This window comes from Cardiocondyla obscurior, linkage group LG07 (assembly GCF_019399895.1).
Source record: "Cardiocondyla obscurior isolate alpha-2009 linkage group LG07, Cobs3.1, whole genome shotgun sequence".
In the NCBI taxonomy this organism is placed as follows: domain Eukaryota; kingdom Metazoa; phylum Arthropoda; class Insecta; order Hymenoptera; family Formicidae; genus Cardiocondyla; species Cardiocondyla obscurior.
Window position 1 is genome coordinate 175,585 of NC_091870.1, and position 20,513 is coordinate 196,097.

Consider the following 20,513-nt stretch of genomic DNA (forward strand, 5'->3'; position numbering starts at 1 on the left):
GCAAGATTATGATAGATGCACGACGCTTTCTATATCCTTCCTTTCTCTGCGCGATACGTTACACTTTTCTCGTGCTCATGTTTTAATAGTTAATTCGCCTTGATGCGAGATGAAGTATGGCCCGGCCTACTTACATCTCGGATGTTGATAAATGCCATTTTTCGTCAAGCCAAATCAACGACGCGAAAAGTACTGTCCCGATGTCGAAAAGCGCAGATTTACTTCGTGTGCGCGATCTTTAATTTAATTGTAGAAATTTTTACTTTCTACCGACGTAACATATTATATCCTCACATTTATTAATAATATATCTATCGTTACAAATATATTAAATAAAATATGTAACAAATTATCTCTTTTCTTACAGAATTTTGTAAATGACCACATGGTCTGGCACGATGTCGTCAATATTAGTACTGAATTGTAAGTATATTGCATCATTAATTACAAAATTAATTAGATAATAAAGTGTGGACGTATTCAAATTTTCCCTGCTGTATTTTTTATTAATAAATAATCAGTAACAACTCGTATTGTAGAATTAATAATTAATCCCTTAATATTTCAATGCAAATTCGTAATATTTTTTGTAAAACGTATAATTGCAAATTTTAATTTATATTTAAATTATGTAGGTATTTTGGCAGCGTGGCTGTTCGTCACCATAGGAGCGATTACCGTATCGGTGGATCGCTCGGACATTAAAACTGTAAGTACGACCAATTTGAAAACTTTCCCTTAATTTTTGTTACACATTGCTACTTATTAATTATAAATACTATTATTATATTTATTTCATCATTTTAATATAGATTACTCTTACACTTTCTTTCGCGTGAGCTTAATAACATTTAAAATGTCGCTTGGTTTCGCTTTAAAATCACAGTGATAACATTCTTTGAAATTTCTCACGACAAAAAATTGTTTCTAAATATTTTAATTTATTGTGATATTAAATTTTTTTATTTTTCTCTTTTTTCCTCAATTGCTGTTCATTCTATCAAATATCGCTTTTTATATACTCAATTAATCTAGCACATATATTTTTATTCGAGCTCTATTGACGCTCTGTCAAATTCACGTTCGACTATAATTTTTTTTTTCTTTTACTTCGTTAATCATCTTATTGTTTTTTTTAACGATCTATCCATTTTGTGTTTTAATCGTCTTGTTTTTACTATAACGTCATAGTAACAGTTTTATTGACTCAATTTTACAATATTCGTCCACACGCACGTACATATCCGTGGACTAGTGTATATTATAGCCATGTATTATATTGCATATTGAGTCACGAATTCCCTTCATTTTCATTTCATTGAAGTTTTATGCGACAATCAAAAGTAAGTGAGGATTTACGACCGCGAAAACGGAACAAGATGGGAAAAATCGCTAGAAGATAGAATCGCTTTACCAAGGATTACCTTCAGGCCATATCAGGCAGGAGATTAAAATCAGGATTGAATTGAAGTATAATCAATTAGAAGAGGAAAAAAAAAAGACAATCGATTTAAAACTCCAGTTTAAAAGTTTGCTTTAGATTATCAAATTCTAATCTAATCTCAATTGTAATCTCTAGTTTGATACGGACCGTAGGATTATTTTTGTTTTACGAGCGTCGCCTGGGCATATGCATATTCGCTGACGGAGTACTTTGAAACTTTAGACTTGATTACGCGCCGTTATTACATATTATTAGCGATGTGCGAGGAAAACGGTTTGCCGTCTGCGTATAATGTGAATAGGCTTGGAAAGTAATTCAGAAATAGCGTGATATTTAAAGCCTCGTACACTTATTTTCTAATTACACGGACCATCGCACGACGTCAATACGATGACGGAGAATAACGGTCTCACTTGCGATTTTCTCGGACCTCGGTCGCGGTGAAACTGGAACAGGAACCATTCCATTAACCTCTCCAGGAAGTTCGAGTATCACATTACTATTGTTGTCGTCGGTATGGCGTGAACGAAAGTGCTGTTTGATGCACCGTGTAGAGAATATACACAAAAGCTCTACAAGGCTACGTAACAAGTTTCTATGTATCACGATAGTATATATCAATCTAATGGTTCGTTATCGAAAACTTTTCGTCGAGAATCAAATAAAGAAAAAAAAAAAAAATTATTTGTATGAAAGGAGTATTATTCTAAAATTATATTATATATTTTTAGGCATCTACTAAAAAAAATTAAGCTCTATCTTTAATTCGCAGCCACCTACACGGTCGTCGATGATCGCGAATGGATGGAGACCTCTAACCAACTCCTACGAGGAAACTATCGGCACGAACGTGTCGCCGTCGAGCCACCTGGAAAAGAACGTCCAGGTGCATCCTGTCATGACTAAGTTTCAAGAGCACATGGCGGCCTCGGAAAAGCTGAAATCGTTGCGAAAGGGCAAGCCGCCTGTTCACGAGTACAATCCACCGAGTATACTCGGCAGTTTTACGGTGTTTGGACACGCGGCGACGAAGGCCCGCGGCGAAACTAAAACGCCGAGCAAGCACGTGGCCACGGAGACCCGGGAGTACACGTTTCTGATACCGCCGCCTAAAGACGCGTACCGCTTCGAGGTGAACCAACACCGCAAACCGATCGTACGCGAGAGCGGTAGCTACTTACCGAGGCAACCACCGCAGGCGGCCTACGTCGGGGCGCAGAATGTCCATCAGCAACCACTGGACAGCGTACGCGCGGCGACCTATTTTATCAAGGGCATCCCTAACAACCGACCTTACGTGCCGCCGTTCGCCATGCCGCAGGCGTTGCAGCCACCTCGCCAACCGGAGAAACCCTTCGAGTCCTTGAAGGTTGCTAACAGCGCGAAACCGTACTTCCAGCCACCGGGCGCGGAGGTCCCGGGCGACTTTGGCAAGCAGAAAATCAACGGAAACGACGGCGACGCTTACGACAGGTACCAAGCGCAGTCCCACAACGCGCAGATACTTAACTCGGCGAGTACCGGTAACTTCTACAGCCAAGTGAATCATCCCGCGAATCATTACAAGTCCACCTACGAACGAGATCCTGCCTTTCTGGTACACGAGAGTCACGAAGTCAGCTACGTGACGCCCGGCGCGCAGTACGGCGCGTACAGCTTCCGGCCCTCGTTACCGTACGAGACTCTGCTCCCACCCGCAATTTATTCACCCTCGTCGACGCCACCATCTACTACCGCCGTTACGCGAAATCCCAGCAAGTTCGGTCAGAATAACGACACACCTCGGGAGCAGTATAATAATAATAACGATAACAGCAATAATAAACGTCCGAGCTCGAACACGCGTAACAAGCAAGAAAAAGGCGGACAAACCGAACAGCCTAATTTAAGAACTACGAGTACTTATTACGTATCGGAGCACCAGGAGCTCACGCCGCCCACTTGGCCGAAGAACAAGTACGCGTCCGACATCAACGAAGTTCTGCCGAAGGAGAATCCGCCGACCAAGTTCAGTCAAGAGGTCGTAAACCAGAATCAGATTACGCAGGGCCCGAAAATCGTGTACCATAGACCGCAAAGCCCTTTCGAGCCTGTCGAGGTTTACCCGCCGACGCCAATACCGGATTACGAGACACCGGAGAGCATCTCTCTGAAACACTTCAACGAGCAACAGTTTCTGCTCCAGCAACAGTTACTACTGCGCGATCGGCAGAGACTGGCGGAGCAGGAACGTCAACAGAAACTGGAGATTGAACGTCAGCAACAAGAGGAACTGAAGAAACAACAGCAGACTTTTAATCGACTTACGCAACGCGAAAAAGAGGAGGAAGAGGCGGCCAGACTTGCCGCGGAATCCGCGAAGAATCAGTCGCAGGAGCTCGTGAAAATCTCGCCCGACATGCCGTATACGATTCAATTAGCGCAATTCGAACAGCAGGTCACCACCGACGGCAATATTCTGGTATCGCAGCCCGGTATTTACAACGTCGAGCATCTGAGACTTCAGCCTCAGGTAATATCCCGTTTTATAATTAATTGCTCTTTGTGACGATTTAATTAAAATTCAAAAGTAACAAATTAATAAAATATTAAAATTTTTCAAGCAGAAATTAAACGTAATTTTATTCCAAGTAAATTAATGTAATGCAATCAAACATTTAATGACTCAACAACTGGCTTTCTGTTTTATTTTAATACAAAGTATAAATATATTTTATTTTAATAATTTATTTCAATAGTTTTAATAGTAATAAATTTTATTTTAATGCGAGATATAAATATGTTTTAATAAATTGAAATAGTAAAATCGAACTTTAAATCGATCATTGTAGGTGCAGCAAATCCCGGAGAATCAGGCGAACCAGAATTATCAATATCAGCAGCACTATCAGAACGGTTATCAGGAGCAACAGGTCAATTATCGTGAGCCTCAAACCGAGACGCGGCCATACCGTCCGCAGAAACCCGCGTCTCGCGAGCCGCAGCGCCGCAAAAAGCCGACGAGCGTTGCGTACGAGATCTCGCCGACGGACCCGTCGAATCAACCGCCCGAAACCGCTGTTCCCTTGACTCTGTACGCGGAAGACGTGCCGATTCAGACAACGACGGCGCCGGAAGTGCAGACTGTACCGACGGTATCTACGCAAAGATCCAGAACGCGTCGCCCGGCCGCGCCGAACCGACGAAGGAAGCCCACGACGACCACGCAAGAACCCGTCACGACGACTTACCCCGAAGAGGACTTCTTCAAGTACAACAGAGACGACGTTCAGCACAACCAGCACGACGCTGCGCGAAGAAGGCGCATAAAGCCTACCCAGGCGAGCGTCAACGAGGACGCGGTAACGGAGAAGAGAGGTAACGTCAGGAAGCGACCGAGCCACCGAACGAAAGTAAGCAACGACGAGTCGTACGACGCGCAGATCGTCACGGAGGACGCCTACGCCGCCCTGAATTCGTACGGACAGACCACGGAGCCCGCGCCGAGTTACAACGAGAACAGCCAATTCGCGACGAATCAGCCGGGCATTTCGTACGAGACAAATCAGCCGATCGTTACGTACGAAACCAACCAGCCGATCAATCAATATTACGACTTGACGCGGCAGAATGAGGGGTATCGCGAAGAACAGCGCGAAGACCAGCGCAAAGACAATCGCGAGGATACCGTAGCACCGGAACAGGCGCCGGAATATTTCACGGAAATCAGCCGCGGAAAGACCGAGGATTACAACGTCGATACTCGTCAACAGAATGTTAACATCGTTACCAGCATCCCGCTGGAAGATCTCTACGTGAAAACCGACGGCAATTATTACGATCGCGCGACAACGGACACGTCGACGACCGCGGTAACGACCACGACTACGACGACGACTACCCCGCAACCGGCAACGCAAGCTCCTCAGGTCGTCACTTCTACCTCGAGGTCTCACAAGATCCGCCCGTTAAGATACGGCAATGCTACCAGGCCGCGTTTCAGCATCAAGGATTACAAGAGCCGTATGGACTACAAGAACAGGATATCTCTAAGCTCCACGACGGAAGCTGCACCGACGCCTTCCGGCGAAGCTTTGACGCGCAACCCTCATTCCAGACAAAGGACGTCGAGCGCAAAAAGTCAGCAGGCTCAATTGACGGGCGATTCCGTTCGAGAGACCACCGGCAGATACAAGTACGTTTCGAGAGTAAATTATCGCACCACCACGTCGTCTCCGACAGCCGCGAGGGATCAAGAACGACCGGAGGACGGCGCGTCAACTACCGAAAAGAATAAGTACGTACCGAAAAGACGACCGATCAGCGGCAACGTTTACCGCAGTAGAATCGCTACCACCACGACTAGCCCCACGCGATCTCAGCTCAACGGCGAAACTAACGTCAGGCACAGCTCGGTGCGACCCGAGAACGTGTACTCGTCATCGATACGTAGACGGCCGACCATGAGAAGTAAACTGCACAAGGAGAGCAACGAGGCCACGGTGCATCCGGACAGCAAGCGGCAGGAAGATCCTACGGAGATGGCTGCGGAAGAAACTAGTTTCTACTCGACCGCTTCGTCAACCGGCCGTCTCGTGGGTAACGAGATCATTAACGAGAAGGGAGAAGCCGCGTCGCTCGATAGCCATCCGGCGAAACTCGGCGTGCAGGAGAGCAAAAACCAAGGGGAGTCTATCTCGCGGAGCGAAGAGGCGAGAATCGCCCCGGCCGACGCCGTTGGAGATAGCGAACGGATCTCTAGCGACGACAACGAGCAGACGAGTCGAATCGAGAAGCCGGAGGTGACCGTAATCGAAGACGACACGGCGCGGAAAGGAGAACTGGACGCTACCGAGACGACGACCAAATTCGAGGTGCAATCTAACGAGGAGGAATTGTTCGCCAAGGCGTCGCAGAGCGTGGCGGACCTGACGAGCTCCGCCTCGGCTCTGTACGACAAGCCGGGTATGTTCAAGGCGCTCTCGCCCGAGAGTAGGCTCGTCTCGTCGCAATTCAAGATCACCACGGACGAACCGACGTTACCCATCGAGGCTTTCTTTCACGAGCTCTCGAAGAAAAACTAGCGACTCGGGACGAATTATTCTACCGCGAGCAAACTGGCAGTCGAATCGTAGCGATCGACAATTCCGAAAGTAAAGAAGAAGCGGAATATCTAGAATTCGGTTTCGTACAATAATAAATGATTTCGCGGAGGAAACTTACGTATTTCAAAAGAGAATGATATTACGTCGGTGAAATATCTACAGATTTCTCGAGGCATTCTATTACTGGTCTTTACGGTAAACGTAGAAAGTTTTGAGAGATCGGCGGAACTTATATACTTTGTGTGTACCGTAGTCTTACGTACTTAATTCCGCTTTTAAATTATTGTCATCGCGCTGTCGTTCACGTTAAAAGTTAAAACGCTCCGGGGCATATCGCGCGCTTCAACACATAATTCATCATTCCAAGCATACCTTTCTATAGATATTACGAAAACAAGGAGATAACGATTAGGCGTCGTAGTAAAAAAGCTCGGAGAAGAAGCGCCGCCGTTCGATGAAACTCACAGTGGAACGGCTGCGCTTTTTCTCGTGGGAAAGAAAACTCGGCAGGACACTGTGTGTGCAATATCTGTAAAAAAGCAAATTATACGATCTACGTGTCCTGGGGTAATATCCTTCGTATACGTTCTTTTTATATTTCTTACGTTAGATTATTCGTAAAATACCTAAAGTAAATTTTGCGAATTAGACAATATAATAATATATTCATTGGGAACGCCTTATTAGTGTAAGCATGCGATTCATCTCATTGTGTATTTATTTAAGAGACCATTCCCTAAATCATTTCTTGTCGTTGCTTTTCGTGACATCAAAAGAATAAAAAATTAACAAATGCTACGAGATATTGTAAATATGAATACGTAGCGCAGAACTTTCAGTACTATTTCTTAGGCAGAAACTCAGTTTTATACTTTAGAAAATATTTTAGAAATATTTTAAAATCATATGTCGAACATCTAAGTAAAGAGCAAGTTGCTTTTTTTTTATCGAGATTCCGTCCTGCCTAATCTTGTATTTATAAGTATTTTAAGCCAATATATGTATATTAACTTAATATTTTTATATTTGATTAAAATATAAAGACCACTACACTTATCGTATTTTTCTAAGTAATATAATTTTATCGATCGATTAATAAAATTTCTTTTTAATTTTATATATACATATACGTTTCTTAAGATAATATATGTCTACCGATTAAATAATAAAAATTGAATAAAATTTCCATGCAAAGAGAATTAAATTCTAAATTAAAAAAAAAAGTATATGTATATACATAATATACATCTGAAAGCATATATATTACATAGCGTAACACAAATGTATTTAATGCCAAGATCGATGCGTTCTTATATGTCATTTATATGTAATCATATGTGTAATCATTTTATATTGTAAATAAATATATTGGATTATTTCGATAAAATGCAGAATATTTATTGTAGTAATAAAAAGAAAGCACCCTAAAACCTGAGTCGACTATCGGAAGTTAAGGAACAGCTACAAAGGACCAAGCATACCAATAAAACATCGTCATTTTTCAAACATCGTAATCACCATTTGATTTAATAATTCGTTTAATATCGATCAACTTTATATTTGAGTTACGGCGAATGGTTACATACGTATAATCGTCAACAAGTAAAATACTATTTCGGAATATCTCTTACAATGCAAGAGTAAAGTCCTCTAAAGCACAGCGATCTCTTCGTGAAACTTTTCAAGAGACAAGCTGAGAAATTTGTAAAGATACGAATACTTTCTTACGCGATGGTAAATGTCTGGTTGCAATCGATTTGTATCGGAGGCAGAGTCCAGCGGTTTTATTCAATTTTTTTTTTTTTTTCCCCTCTCTCCCTAACCCCTTCCTAACAAAAAAATCAACTTTTATTCTAAAAAAAAGCAATTAAAGACTATGAGCAAGATATTAATTTACAATACAATTTGTACTCACAATACCTTGTGATATATACCTACGCGTTTCAAGGCGCAGAAAGGATCCAAGAGTACAGAATAGGCCCTGCGAAACTAGCGTTCTAGGTACGAACTTCGTCGAGTGTGTGTTCTAGGATTAATTAGCGGGCGAGACAGTATTTTACCTGTCTCGATACTCTTAGAAGTTACTCTCCCGATGCTCTTTCCCTAGAGTCAAGTTACATCGCTCTCCCTTCGACAATTACACGCGCACGGGCCTTACTTCAAACGTATCTAATTTAGAATTATGCACAGGCCGCCACCTCACATTTATATACCGACTATACGCATACTTACGTACTCACACGTATATATATATATATACATATATGTATATATATATATGTATGTATATGCCTACAGTTATGTAATTTACGCTGGCCGAAGTTTTGTGTATATCGTAAAACTCCATGTAATTGACAGTTAAAGTGTTACAGTATAACTCGAGGTACATACAGTTCGCGTATATACAACAGTATCAAACTATAAGACGAAGTAGGCACACGCACACTAAAATATGTATACCGTAATGTATATTTACACTACCTGCTGCAGCTGTACCAAGTGAGCAAAAACCATGGACATCGTGGCTAATTATCGCACGCACATCGGCAACATATCGAAATTGAAGACTCGCACACTCGACAGTACAGAAGAGACGGCAAAACAACGAGAAAGCTTGGTAAATCAGATAAATCGATCGTTGAATCATTTATCTGCGTACACGTTTTGAATCTGAATTGCATCGCAGATCGACAGATCTCGGCAATGTATCTTTGGCTTACAAAAATTCAGCATCGGTGGAAACTATCGTTTTCAACGGCGATTACGAAAAATTAATTAATGGCAATGTTATTTGGAACGACGTTATCATTATCTGTTAACGTTGATAGAAAGTCATGATTTATTCGCGATGACTGGCTTTCAAATGCGTAGCGCGAATTGCCGCGTCATATCATCTCTTTACTCACGTAGTTGTTTTAACAAAAATATGCATGCATATAATCGTAAAAAAAAAAAAAAACAAATATAAAAGTGCATCACTCATTTGGGAAAAGTTGGGATATTAATCGCTTTAAAAGTTCGTATCGTCTTTGTCCCTAGGAAGAGCTATTAATATTCTAAGAGGCGGAGACAAAAGTGAACCGAGCGAACGCGTAAAGCACGGAACTTAAAGACACATTTACGTGTGCTCGAAAGATTAATTATTAGAGCCGGGATAATGGGATTTTTATATGGGAAATGCTGTAAAAGATGACTATATATTTTTTTATTACATATATATATATATAATATATATATTTTTTTTTTTTAAGGGACGAATGCGATTCTTTCACACATTTAATTATCTTGTTATCAAAGAGCCATTTATAATATATTAAACTGCTTTTGATTGCTTATGATAAACAGTGCCTTCACATAAAATTTTAATATCTCATTCTGTTCTCGTAAAATATCGAAAAATAAAACAAAATTAATTTCATCGATTGGCGAATGCAAATTTGATTTTCCCAAAATTTCATTTCAGTAACTGCAGTGTTCTGTACACAATTGTCGCGAAATATCGTTGTCCGAATATACAATTCGGCGGATCAATTATATTTTCGTACGCTTCCAAAACAAATGTATATTAATTTTTTTAAACAAACCGCTTGAAGCGCCGATAATATTATTAATAAGAATATTTAATTGTGTTAAATGTAAAATTTTATTAAAAAAAGAAAGGAAATGATTTAATTAAATGATGACATTACTTTGTGTAATGGACAAATCCATATGAAAAATGATAATATAACGATAAACATTTTACATTTCGATATTACAGGAGAATTTAAAAAATAAAAAAATTTAGCTGGAATACGACTAGGTTTTTTTTTTCTTTGTAATAATGCTTTTGTAATAATGTTCAGTTTAGTATGCTGAATATGACTTTTTTCTAACGGGAACGTCCACGCTATGCGTTTTTACGACACTGTGTACACATCACGCATCATTTTGTATTTCAGGAATATAAAAAAGGTAGCGTCTCATGAGAATAAAAATGGTAGTTTAAAACGTACTAGAAAAAGAAGTTGCAGTGCCTCATGTATATATAAATACAGATATAATATATATGTATGTATGTATATGATTTATGGAAATATCTCGTACGTTTAATTTTTTAGACAGTGGTACGTGTTATGTAGCTCAAGCTGATATCGATATTTTACTATCTACATCTATTAACGATTAACCGATCGGCCTGTCTGATCGCAACATGTTTCACACCCAAGTGCATTAATCTTTGTTACGTCGCGGGAAGACGCGCAAGTCATGACACTCGTAACTTGCATACAGTACCGGTAATGCATTTCTTCGATTGAAGCGAAAAACGCAATGTCGTCTCGAAAACTTAAGTGCAATTTTTGTAGAATAATACTTTTTATCTAGTTAATTATTAGGTAACGGTGGGAATCAATTTTCACTCGGGTACATCCAAATTTTCGTATCACATACAATTGAGACTAATATAGCGCTAAATTAGTTGAGCGATAATAAAATGAACAAAAAAAGAAAATAAAAAAATAACGAGCAATGTAACATCAGTGTCTAAAATTTATAAAATCCTCATCTCTAACATTTATAATTTTTATTCGTTAAATATTTCAGTCATTTAAATTTAGAACGCAATATACAGATTTTTTTTTTTTTTCTTTAAAATCTAAAATGATTAAACATTCGTTATAATTTAACTACTAATTTCTCTAACTCTCTTACTCCCTTTCATCCAATTTGTCAACGTTCGATAAATTTCAATAAAATCTTTGACTAAAGAACATTGTATTTATCATTTATCATTTATCACATATGAGGACTATCTTTTCGTATTTTTCATCATTCGCGTATCCTCCGATTTTCGCGAACGTATCTAGTCTAACAGTATGCACCAAAGAAAATCTCCCGCCTCGATCATCGTCGCTTCAATCGTCCAAATGATTTATTGCGGGAGAGATAAAAAAAAACGATCGATCGGCCGATTGGTTAACGCGATGCACTTATAACACTTTCAAGCGGGTCTTCTTCTCTCTCTCTCTCTCTCTTTCTCTCTTTTTTTCTTTCTATGCTATGACCCTTTTTAGAATTTCCACATGTGGCTTTGAGACGTTGGTCCACTTAGTTTAATACGTTATTATCACCTTTTATTAATGTACGATGCCGCCGTGCGACACAAGCTCACGGGCGCACGCGAATGGGTTGAAGTCTAGAGCAACATCGATCTTTCGCTACGATCGCAAATGGATGATAGCTAGGAATCGAAAACCGATATTAATTCCGACCGACGGTTTGTAATCCTTTCCTAGTTGCGTTGCGCAACTTTTAATCGTATCGCCACGAAACGCATAAATCATTAAGAGGACAGGGGGAGAGGGGAGGAATATAATCCGACACATTAACCGCATTTAGCGTGGGTATTTTTCTATACGAGAGAGTTGCTCAACACAACGGGCACGCTCTCGTTATTTAAAATAATAAATTACAAATGTGCACGCTCAAACGTTTAATCTCGACGCAACGTTTCCGATTTAGATGTATTTAATTATCCGAGAATCATTTGCATTTCGTCGTCGACAAAAGAAACCGTTCGGTGCCTTCGAATCCTATTTATTAACGTATACACGGCTTAATATCCCAGAATAAAATTGTACATTGCAGTCTACTATTGGAATTCGCACTAAATCGTCTATTATACGTTTAATTCGAACGAAGGCGAATAAATTAAGAACGCCGATTAATCAAGGAAGAAGCATCGATTTTCCGATTCCCGCAGATGGACGACACCGAAACGCGAGTCGTATTTTCTCGGCGGGTGTCGCCGTCGATAACGTTCGTTGTTCCCGCTTGAAATGAATTCGTCGCACCTTAATTCGTGCCAGAAAATCGTCGAAAGTTCATTAATTACGCCTATCTGATTTCCAGAAGAACGATCCGCGGAATATAATCGGCCGTCTTCCGTTCTTCTTACGTCACCGGGTCCCCGTTGTCCGAGCCGACGCCTTTGTGTCGGAACGGCGCACAGGACGTCATTAACGAACAGCAATTACTTTTCCGAGAGATAATGACGCCACCGACGCCTGCGACGCCGAGCAACGCTCGTCGTCTGTAAAAATGCGACATGCGTTGCACGGACGCAAGGCTCGGCCGTTAAAATGGGTGCCAAAGTGCGAACGCGTCGCAAATATTAATCCCGTATCGATTATTTACACGTTTCGCCCGTTGAATTAAGCCGTCGCTCGTGCTGATACAACAAATCGTGATTGGAAGACGCAAAATCGAAATAATATTTAACCTTTACACGGTATTTCCACGTGGATTAAAAAAAAAATTATTGAATAAATTCCGTGCTCGAGAAATTAATAAAAGTAATGAATTTCTACTGTTTTTCGTCGAATTATAAATTTCAGTAAACAAGTTAAAACAGTAGAATAATTTTTTTATTACAAGGATCTACGTTATATTGATTATCGCCCACAACTTGCAGAAATTGAAATAATAATATTACTTGCATTTAACGCACGAGATAATTAATAATCTGAGGTATTGAGGTGTAAATAATAAAAAAATGCGTATAAAGAAAAACGAAACAAAGTAACTCGCGCCTACGTGGCTGTCAAGCTTACGTTATACATATGTAATCGCGTATCAAATCCGATGTGTCGAAAGATAGACGCATCAAAGAGAGTAAGCAGAGCTTGAGCAGTCAGAGCGAGAGACGGTATTTATATTCGCGTGAATAAAAAAGCAGCTTCATTATTTCGTTGTAACGCGCGCTAAGGCAAGATGCTTATATTTCTCCGTATTTCGGACGCGCAACTCTCTTAAAATCTAATTCGGCTCAGAAAGAAAGGAAGAAAAGACGAGAACCGTGCGGTAAAGCGCGATCGAGAAACGCAGCTTTTGGCACTCCCAACGGGGTGAGAAGTTCGTAACTATCTCTCACTGTCTGAGACGCTCGGTATTCCGGAGCTTCTCACCTGGATTTACCTTCCCTCGCGAGAATCTGACATTTCTAAATGTGGGCCCAGCGTAGCTGCTGAACTCGCTACAAGTAAACTACAAGTAAAGGCGAAAGCGTAGACTGGTCGTTTCGAATGTGAAAAAACGCCTCCTCCCGGAATGGATGTATGTATGTACAGATGATGTACGCGTGACTAAACGTTTATCAAACGGGCACTCGCGGATGCCTTTTGGGATTGCAATTATGAAAGGTGGAGAAATTAATTCAAATCCTCGATAACGAAGCAACAAAATTATTCCGACGTAAATGTAGTTCAACTTAAACTGAAAAATTAACGGAGAGCGAGGCAATTCCAGAACTATTCGTCGATGAGCGATGTGAATGGAATTTTCGTATCGTCACAACGGAATCTCGTATTCGGCCTCGTGCGTGTCATAAACTACCTACAGACCTATTTGAGCCACGCATGGAACGTTGCTCTAATCTTATCTCTTTCAGCGCACGAAATACGAGCCAAATCGTTTGTTACGATATTCCACACAAAACCTACCTGTAAAACGATCTTCGTATGTATGTATGCACATACACGGAGCACGTGCAGCAGTGGGTTTCAGTTCATAGTAATTGCGCGACGTTTGATCGTAAAACTCGCAAGCACGCGAAGGTTTTTACTACCTTTCATGTCTAAAAAAAAACTCAAGCGTGTCGCCAGGAAAAATCGCGCGACATCAACTTCCTTTTTCCCTTATTGCGCTCGAGAGCACATCGGTGCAAATCAGTTGAAAAAAATCGCGCGGATAAATCTCGATTTGCGTGTCCCGCGCAAGACTAGTTACTCGCAAACTCGAAACTGCACCCGCTCTGCATAAAATACTAAAAGTTTCTAGATACGGAATGTCACTTGGGTTTCTCGCGTTTTGATCCCAGTCACACAGGCGTATTTTACTTTCGCGATACTTCTCTTTAGTTCACCCAACGGAGCGGGGTCGTCCACATTTATTCGGAAATATTGTTAGATCTATTTCTGAAAGTCCTATTGAGACAGCTCTTCAGATAATATCCACGTCTGACGGAAACGTCTGATAATAACGTTTGCACGGATTTGCATCGCTCGTCAGATAAGCGGCTTATACATAGTACGCTCGCGCTAATCCCTACGCAACTTACAAGCAGAAAATCTTTAGCCAAACGGAATTCTACCTGAAGAGTGGATACGCACGTTTCGCGCGGGCCAAAGTCAATTAAGACTACCTTCCGGCAACGAACGAGCGTATTCGACCACTACGGAATCGAATACAAAATCCGAGATGCTCCTTTATATTAATAGTAATTCCACGAGGACACTTCGTCTGGCACGCGGTAACAAATTATCCGCTGACGGAACTCTCGGCTCGCGTCGTGGTCCCGACGAAATTGGAAGCCGCGGCTTGCGGAGAAACTTGCGCGTGTTCGCGTGCAAAAACGAACCTACTCGCTGAGAAAACGCGAGGTAAACTTCCGGTTCAGATGAGTAACAACGACGTGCCCCCTCCGAGCAAGGGACTTCTTTTCCATCCCTCTCAAGGACCTCGCCGCCAAACACGGCGATTTCTTTCGAGGCAACGTTTTTGTCGCAATTACTACGTAACGATCGCGGCAAGCGCCGTTCACCGTTGCTCGACTTAATGCGGGATACACGCGAACGCGGTCGACTTGCATCCCGAGTTCCCCGTTTGCCTTTATCATTCTTATCCAGCGTGCATTTACTTCCGCGAAAGTAGCGCTTCTGCGTTTATCGCCGCCGTAGTCTAAAAACGCACGATTATTTTAGGTCACTGCCTCGTTGCGGTTATTTTGCGAGAATTTGTCGCGTTTCAATTACCGCGGGATCGTTTTTGATTCCGACGGAATATCTTTTGACGCCCAAGTCCGCGCATAAAAATAATAATTAATAAAGTCGTAACGAGCTTTTAAACGTCAAAGTAAATATTTTATAGAAGTAATTCGTCAATTCGTAAAAAAATTATATGAAAGTTTTTCACTTAAAGTAAGTAAAAAAAAATTTAATGCAAGACAAATTTGCATGCGAAATTGAATCGCGTAAAAATTCAATCGAACCGCGTAATAATTGGTAACGTTGTAGAGTCTCCTCTTGGCGTTGCACGCTACTAATCGAACCGCGATTCGAATCGTAGCGCTTCTGCGGTTGTCAGTCTTCGCGCGGCTATTATTTTCTTTTGTATGCGGGTTTTGAAAGCATCGCAATATCGCTCGCTATTGCTCGACAAATCGAAAGATCTCAATCGCAATGCGACCTACATCACTACAGAAATTTACTTCTCTTATTAAGTTTTATTCTTTATTTTTTTTTTTTTTTCACGTTAGATTTACGGACAGTGGCAGAAAATGCAAGATGATCACTCGTAATTGGATTACGTATGGATAATAATTTATAATAATTATCACGCCATCAAGAGATTGCTCCTTTGTCGATAAATCAACTATGTAGATGGTAATCGAGCCCAGCAATTTGTATCCTACCAATTTATCATATCCTCCTTCCTTCGTTTACCCCGCATTTCACAAACCCGGTAAATTGAAGTTTAAAGGAAATTTGACGTGAGCTGTAAGATAATTTAATGACGGTGCAGGAAATAATGTATATCCGATACAGTTATTATACAAGACTTTGCCATTACTTTTTGAAAACTCTCGCTTGCGGCTAATTATTCAACTTTCAAATTGCTTGCCCGGTTCAACTTTCGCTTTATACTAATTAATAACTATCTTTCAGGTTATATTTTTATTTCGATACTTGAATTTCTACGAAATATATTCTGATTTCCATAATACGTAACTGAAATAATAAGATCAAATTTGCAAGTATGAGATTTATAACCATTTTCGCTTTAGGAAGGCAGAACTTTTACACGGTATTTCGGCGGTACGGAACTTTAAAAGTGAGGCATTGACAATGCTTTATTTTTCATGCGACTTAAATAAACTTTAATTCAAAAAGTTCGACCATCGGCGGCGTTTAATAATTTCCAACGCGAATTTAAAATTAAGAATTCACCCAGCGCGCATTCATTTCCTTTTATTCGTCTGTTAAATGTAGCATATTAATAGAGCTTCGCGTTACTTTTATTTATGAACGATCGCGTGTTTAAATTAGGTCTCTGCCGCGCGTATAAAAGACACCCGGCGAATACGACCGGTCGAAATCTGCGCTTTTTCAAAAGGTAGCGGAGAGCATAGATTTATTTCCTAACGGAAACTAATGGGCTCCCTTTCGAGCGGAGGATTGCGGATGTCAAGCGGAATGAGCGATCGCGCGTCGCGGTCCCCGTAGGGAAGGATTCCTCCTGAACCCGGACTATCTGCCCGAGACATCGGGTACCGCAGTTCACGCGGAACGCGTATTGTCCAGCCGTGTTCGGCTCGTGCGCGGGGACGAGTACACGGGGGACCGGCGACGGGGTACCACGTCGTACCCGAGGTGATTTACGAAGCTCACCAACTCCGTGCCAGCGCGTTACGTTCTCGCCCTTCGCGCGGATACGCGAGCAGCGACGATCGTATCCGGGGAACGTCCGGCTCGCGCCGGCCGCACCGCCATAATTCACGCCGCCTGCTGGAAACGCCAGCGGGATCTTCATCAGCGGAAAAGCCCCGATGGCGGGTCTCGATTGTTGGCTCTTTCGGATACCGCCGGGACGCACCTCGCGCTACACGCTCGACAATCTCTGCCGAAACAAGGGGAGGGGGAGGGAAATCGAAAACGTCATGCCCGAACGGAAGGGAATACATAGAAATGTAATTTATTCCGCGACGTGTATTTAACAGAGGTAAAAAATTTCCCAAATGGAAATATTGATCTTTCTATAGAGACAGTTTAGACAGCTGAAATAAAACTATCAACGAAAAAATATATTCCTTTTTTATTTAGTTTCAAATCATATTGCACGTATCACGGTAAAGTAAATAACGCGAAAAATAAATTTAAAATATGTCAAACTGAAAAAAAGAAAAAGAAAAAAAAAAAAAGTTTCATTATGGACATTTAATGAGATTTTTTTAATATCGAATCTTTTTATAAAAACTGCTGTCAATCTAGATGATGTAAATTCTCAATTTGCGATATCAAAACTGAGTTATCCTACGTTTGTTCTGGCAAAGCAATCTTAAATAATGAAGCACGCAGAGGTAAACGAGACCAACGATGATGGATTAAAAAAAACAAAAAAAAAAGAAAAAAAAAAACCTCGGAAAATTTATTATTATCACATTTTCGCAATGAGTTTGCTTTCAATATTACATTTTAATGTTAAAGCAAACATCGCGTATCTCCCTTCAAAAGATTAATGCGTCATACGTTTTAATGAAATTTTCATCCGGAACGTAATTTTTTGCCCTTTGAGATCATCAGTCGCCTGTCGGAGCGCATCAAAATTGAATTAATCGATCAAACATGCGTGTGTAGGCAGCCGCGGGCTTTCGAGCGACAGATAAAATAAACGCGGCGCGGAGAAAGCTGTGGAGAGCCTTCCGGGTTAATTAGTCTGTCAATGCGACCGCTCGCCCCGCATAGGACAATATGCGGGAAAAAAAGGGGGAAAAAAAAAAACGCGGACGGTTGATTCGACAGCGATCGCATCCCTTTCGAACAACGTGATATATCGTGCTGTCTGCTACTGTCGTCCACTACGCACCTACATACCTACATCTTGCTCGTTGTTTCGCGTTTATGTCACGCGCATGCATTCGCAAATACCCAAGTGCATCAAACCTACGTGACATCGCAGATTTTTTTTTTTTTTTTCATCAATTTTTCAGTCCGACTGAAAGCGCGATATTAGCATGTCGTTATTCACCGCGGGTTTCCTGGATATTTCTGGACAGAGGGAAAAAAAAAGTCTCGCGGTATTTAATCATTTACTCTCCGACGCTGACTGTATCAAATTTTTGGAAATCCAAAATCCAAATCCAATTTGATCAGGCTTACGCGCGGATTTTCGTCAAGTCGGTGAAAAGTTTTACCGCGTCAAAGTCTCAAAAAGTTTCAATTACTAATTATTTTATAGTACATGGCACGTTCTTATGTCTTTACAATTGTTTTTTATTACTGTCTTTTCAATTAAAAGCGGTAAAGGTGGCACATTAGATTACGCAACTTATCAAATTTCCCTGATAACCGTGTTTAAGAAAAGAAAAGCGAACTTTCAATGACGCAACTTCGAGATAATAGAGCAACTAATGAAGCGATTAATGACCGATGAGAAATTAATAGCAAAATTAATACAGAACGGCGTCGAAATTCGAGAGGACGCTCGCCCCGGGTCCGTTGAAAGTTAACTACAGATCAGAGCCGTTCCCGACGGGCTCGCGATCGACGTCATAAACGTGCAACACGATGATTAAAACATGCGGCGACGTCGTTATCCGCGCCGTCGCGTGCATCTCAGCGCGATCATTTCGATACGACGTGCTTTAATGATGCTGCGAGCGCTTTCGGCGAGGACGAGCGAGGGAGATGACCACAACATCGCTGACCTATTTCGGACTTTGCGCGCGGCCGCAGCGAAGTTGCGGCCACCGGCGTGACGCCGTTCGATGCAGCAACTTCGCGTATTATCGCAATAAGAACCCCCGTTGGCTCCTGTCGCTCCCGTAATCCGTCCGCTTTCGTTCGTGCATGCGAATCCGCCAAGTCCGATCGAATTTCAACGACCGGCGGAAGGGCGGAGGTACCCTAAACTTCGCCTCGCTTTAAAATTGGGAAACGCAATTCTGCCGGGCGCGCGCGAAAACAATTCGACTCCGAGGATTTAATGAGAGGATCAGCCGGCGAATCGGGGACGAATTTTTTTGGGGGTTGCGTGCGGGATGGCCGTCGAGATCTCTTTAATCGTGAAAGAAGTAAAGGGTGGAATGAACACGTTGATTTCATTCGTATATTTCGACGTATAACGTGACAAGTTGAGTTTATATTAAGGACAAATCAATTCAAGATGTTTCAGATATTTCTTTCTTTGAACGTCTGCTATCGGGTAGATCGCCCTTAATGCCGTACCCTGCTTCAAGCGGAATCAATTATCTCCAAGTCCGAGAGCTTGTCACTTGATTGCGTAACAAGCGATAATAGCTCCCGTATCGATATTCATCGCGAGCACTCCGTAATAATGCGCTGTACACGCAATTAATGCTTGATTAATTAATTATGCGTTAATTAAATTAACGATTAAATATACAAATAGAATGTACAATTACTTTAATAGAACGTCTGCGTTCGAATTGAAATATGTGCGTGTACGTGTCTAAATAAGCTTGAAAAAGGCTCGCCCACAACTTACAACGACGCAAAAGGAACTGACAACTGCAAAGTCAGTCTTAAGGATCATCTCGATTGAATAAAACAAGCTACACCATCGTCCGCTTACGTACGACATATCGCGACATGCGTGTCTCTTTTCAATTTAATTTAAATCCAACGCGCCCCAATTTTTAATCGACAAGCGAATTTTGCGACTTTGGAAACTAGATATTAGATACAGAGCGAAAAAATTTCACAGTTTGTTTCTCCGTCAATTTCATTTCCCTGTTCGACGTCTCTTTTTCACGCTCAAGAACCGATCCTACTCGAAAGCTCGTCTCTTGCGAAATAGGAACTTGCGAAGGAGGTTGGTTCGCAATTCGACGCCGTCGATCGAGCGATACCTCTTCAACGAGGAGAAGCCCGCCGTGCGTGGTGCTTACACGCGCAACAGCGTGTCATTGTCGTTGATGTCGAGCAACGGCCGATGATTGCCGCTGACGTTGCCGGGTGCGTTACCGCGATGATCCGAGTAACGACCGAGGTCCTGAAGAATCCTGTAGGAGGGGAATCGTAGTAGTTGTTATCGCCTGGAGGCACGGAAGTCAGCACTAGGCTATGCGAGGGTGACAACCCCCTCCGGTTCCGGTGACCAGCAATTGTCGGACAGCCAGCAGCCGATCACCACGGTGAAGAAGCCGATCAGGAGGGCCACGATGATGTAGATCTCCGCCTGCCCTAGCGAATCTGTTCACACACGTA

At 41.7% G+C, this 20,513-nt stretch overlaps 2 protein-coding genes across 3 annotated transcripts in view; one reads left to right on the top strand and one right to left on the bottom strand.

Annotated features, from left to right (window-relative positions):
* Positions 1-398: 398 nt before the first annotated feature.
* LOC139104006 (uncharacterized) lies at positions 399-8,030 on the top strand. The gene is made up of 4 exons (XM_070659225.1): positions 399-423; positions 522-709; positions 2,217-3,956; positions 4,276-8,030. Exons 1-4 carry the CDS (start codon positions 399-401, stop codon positions 6,505-6,507), a joined length of 4,185 nt encoding a protein of 1,394 aa, XP_070515326.1. The 3' UTR covers positions 6,508-8,030.
* Positions 8,031-10,178: 2,148 nt separating this feature from the next.
* The window catches only part of LOC139103833 (uncharacterized), a 52,557-nt gene continuing 42,222 nt past the window's right edge, over positions 10,179-20,513 (bottom strand). For both annotated transcript variants that reach the window (XM_070658888.1, XM_070658889.1), the window contains exon 5: positions 10,179-20,498. In XM_070658888.1, the coding sequence (XP_070514989.1) occupies positions 20,368-20,498 (131 nt within the window). In that variant the 3' untranslated portion in view covers positions 10,179-20,367. The remainder of the gene's footprint in view (positions 20,499-20,513) is intronic.

What these genes read in the sequence shown, in the direction of transcription:
- LOC139104006 (XM_070659225.1), top strand. Translation starts at nt 399, where the DNA reads ATGTCGTCAATATTAGTACTGAATT. An exon ending in ATCGCTCGGACATTAAAACT is followed by an intron (nt 710 to 2,216) that starts GTAAGTACGACC and finishes TTTAATTCGCAG; the next exon opens with CCACCTACACGGTCGTCGAT. An exon ending in ATCTGAGACTTCAGCCTCAG is followed by an intron (nt 3,957 to 4,275) that starts GTAATATCCCGT and finishes CGATCATTGTAG; the next exon opens with GTGCAGCAAATCCCGGAGAA.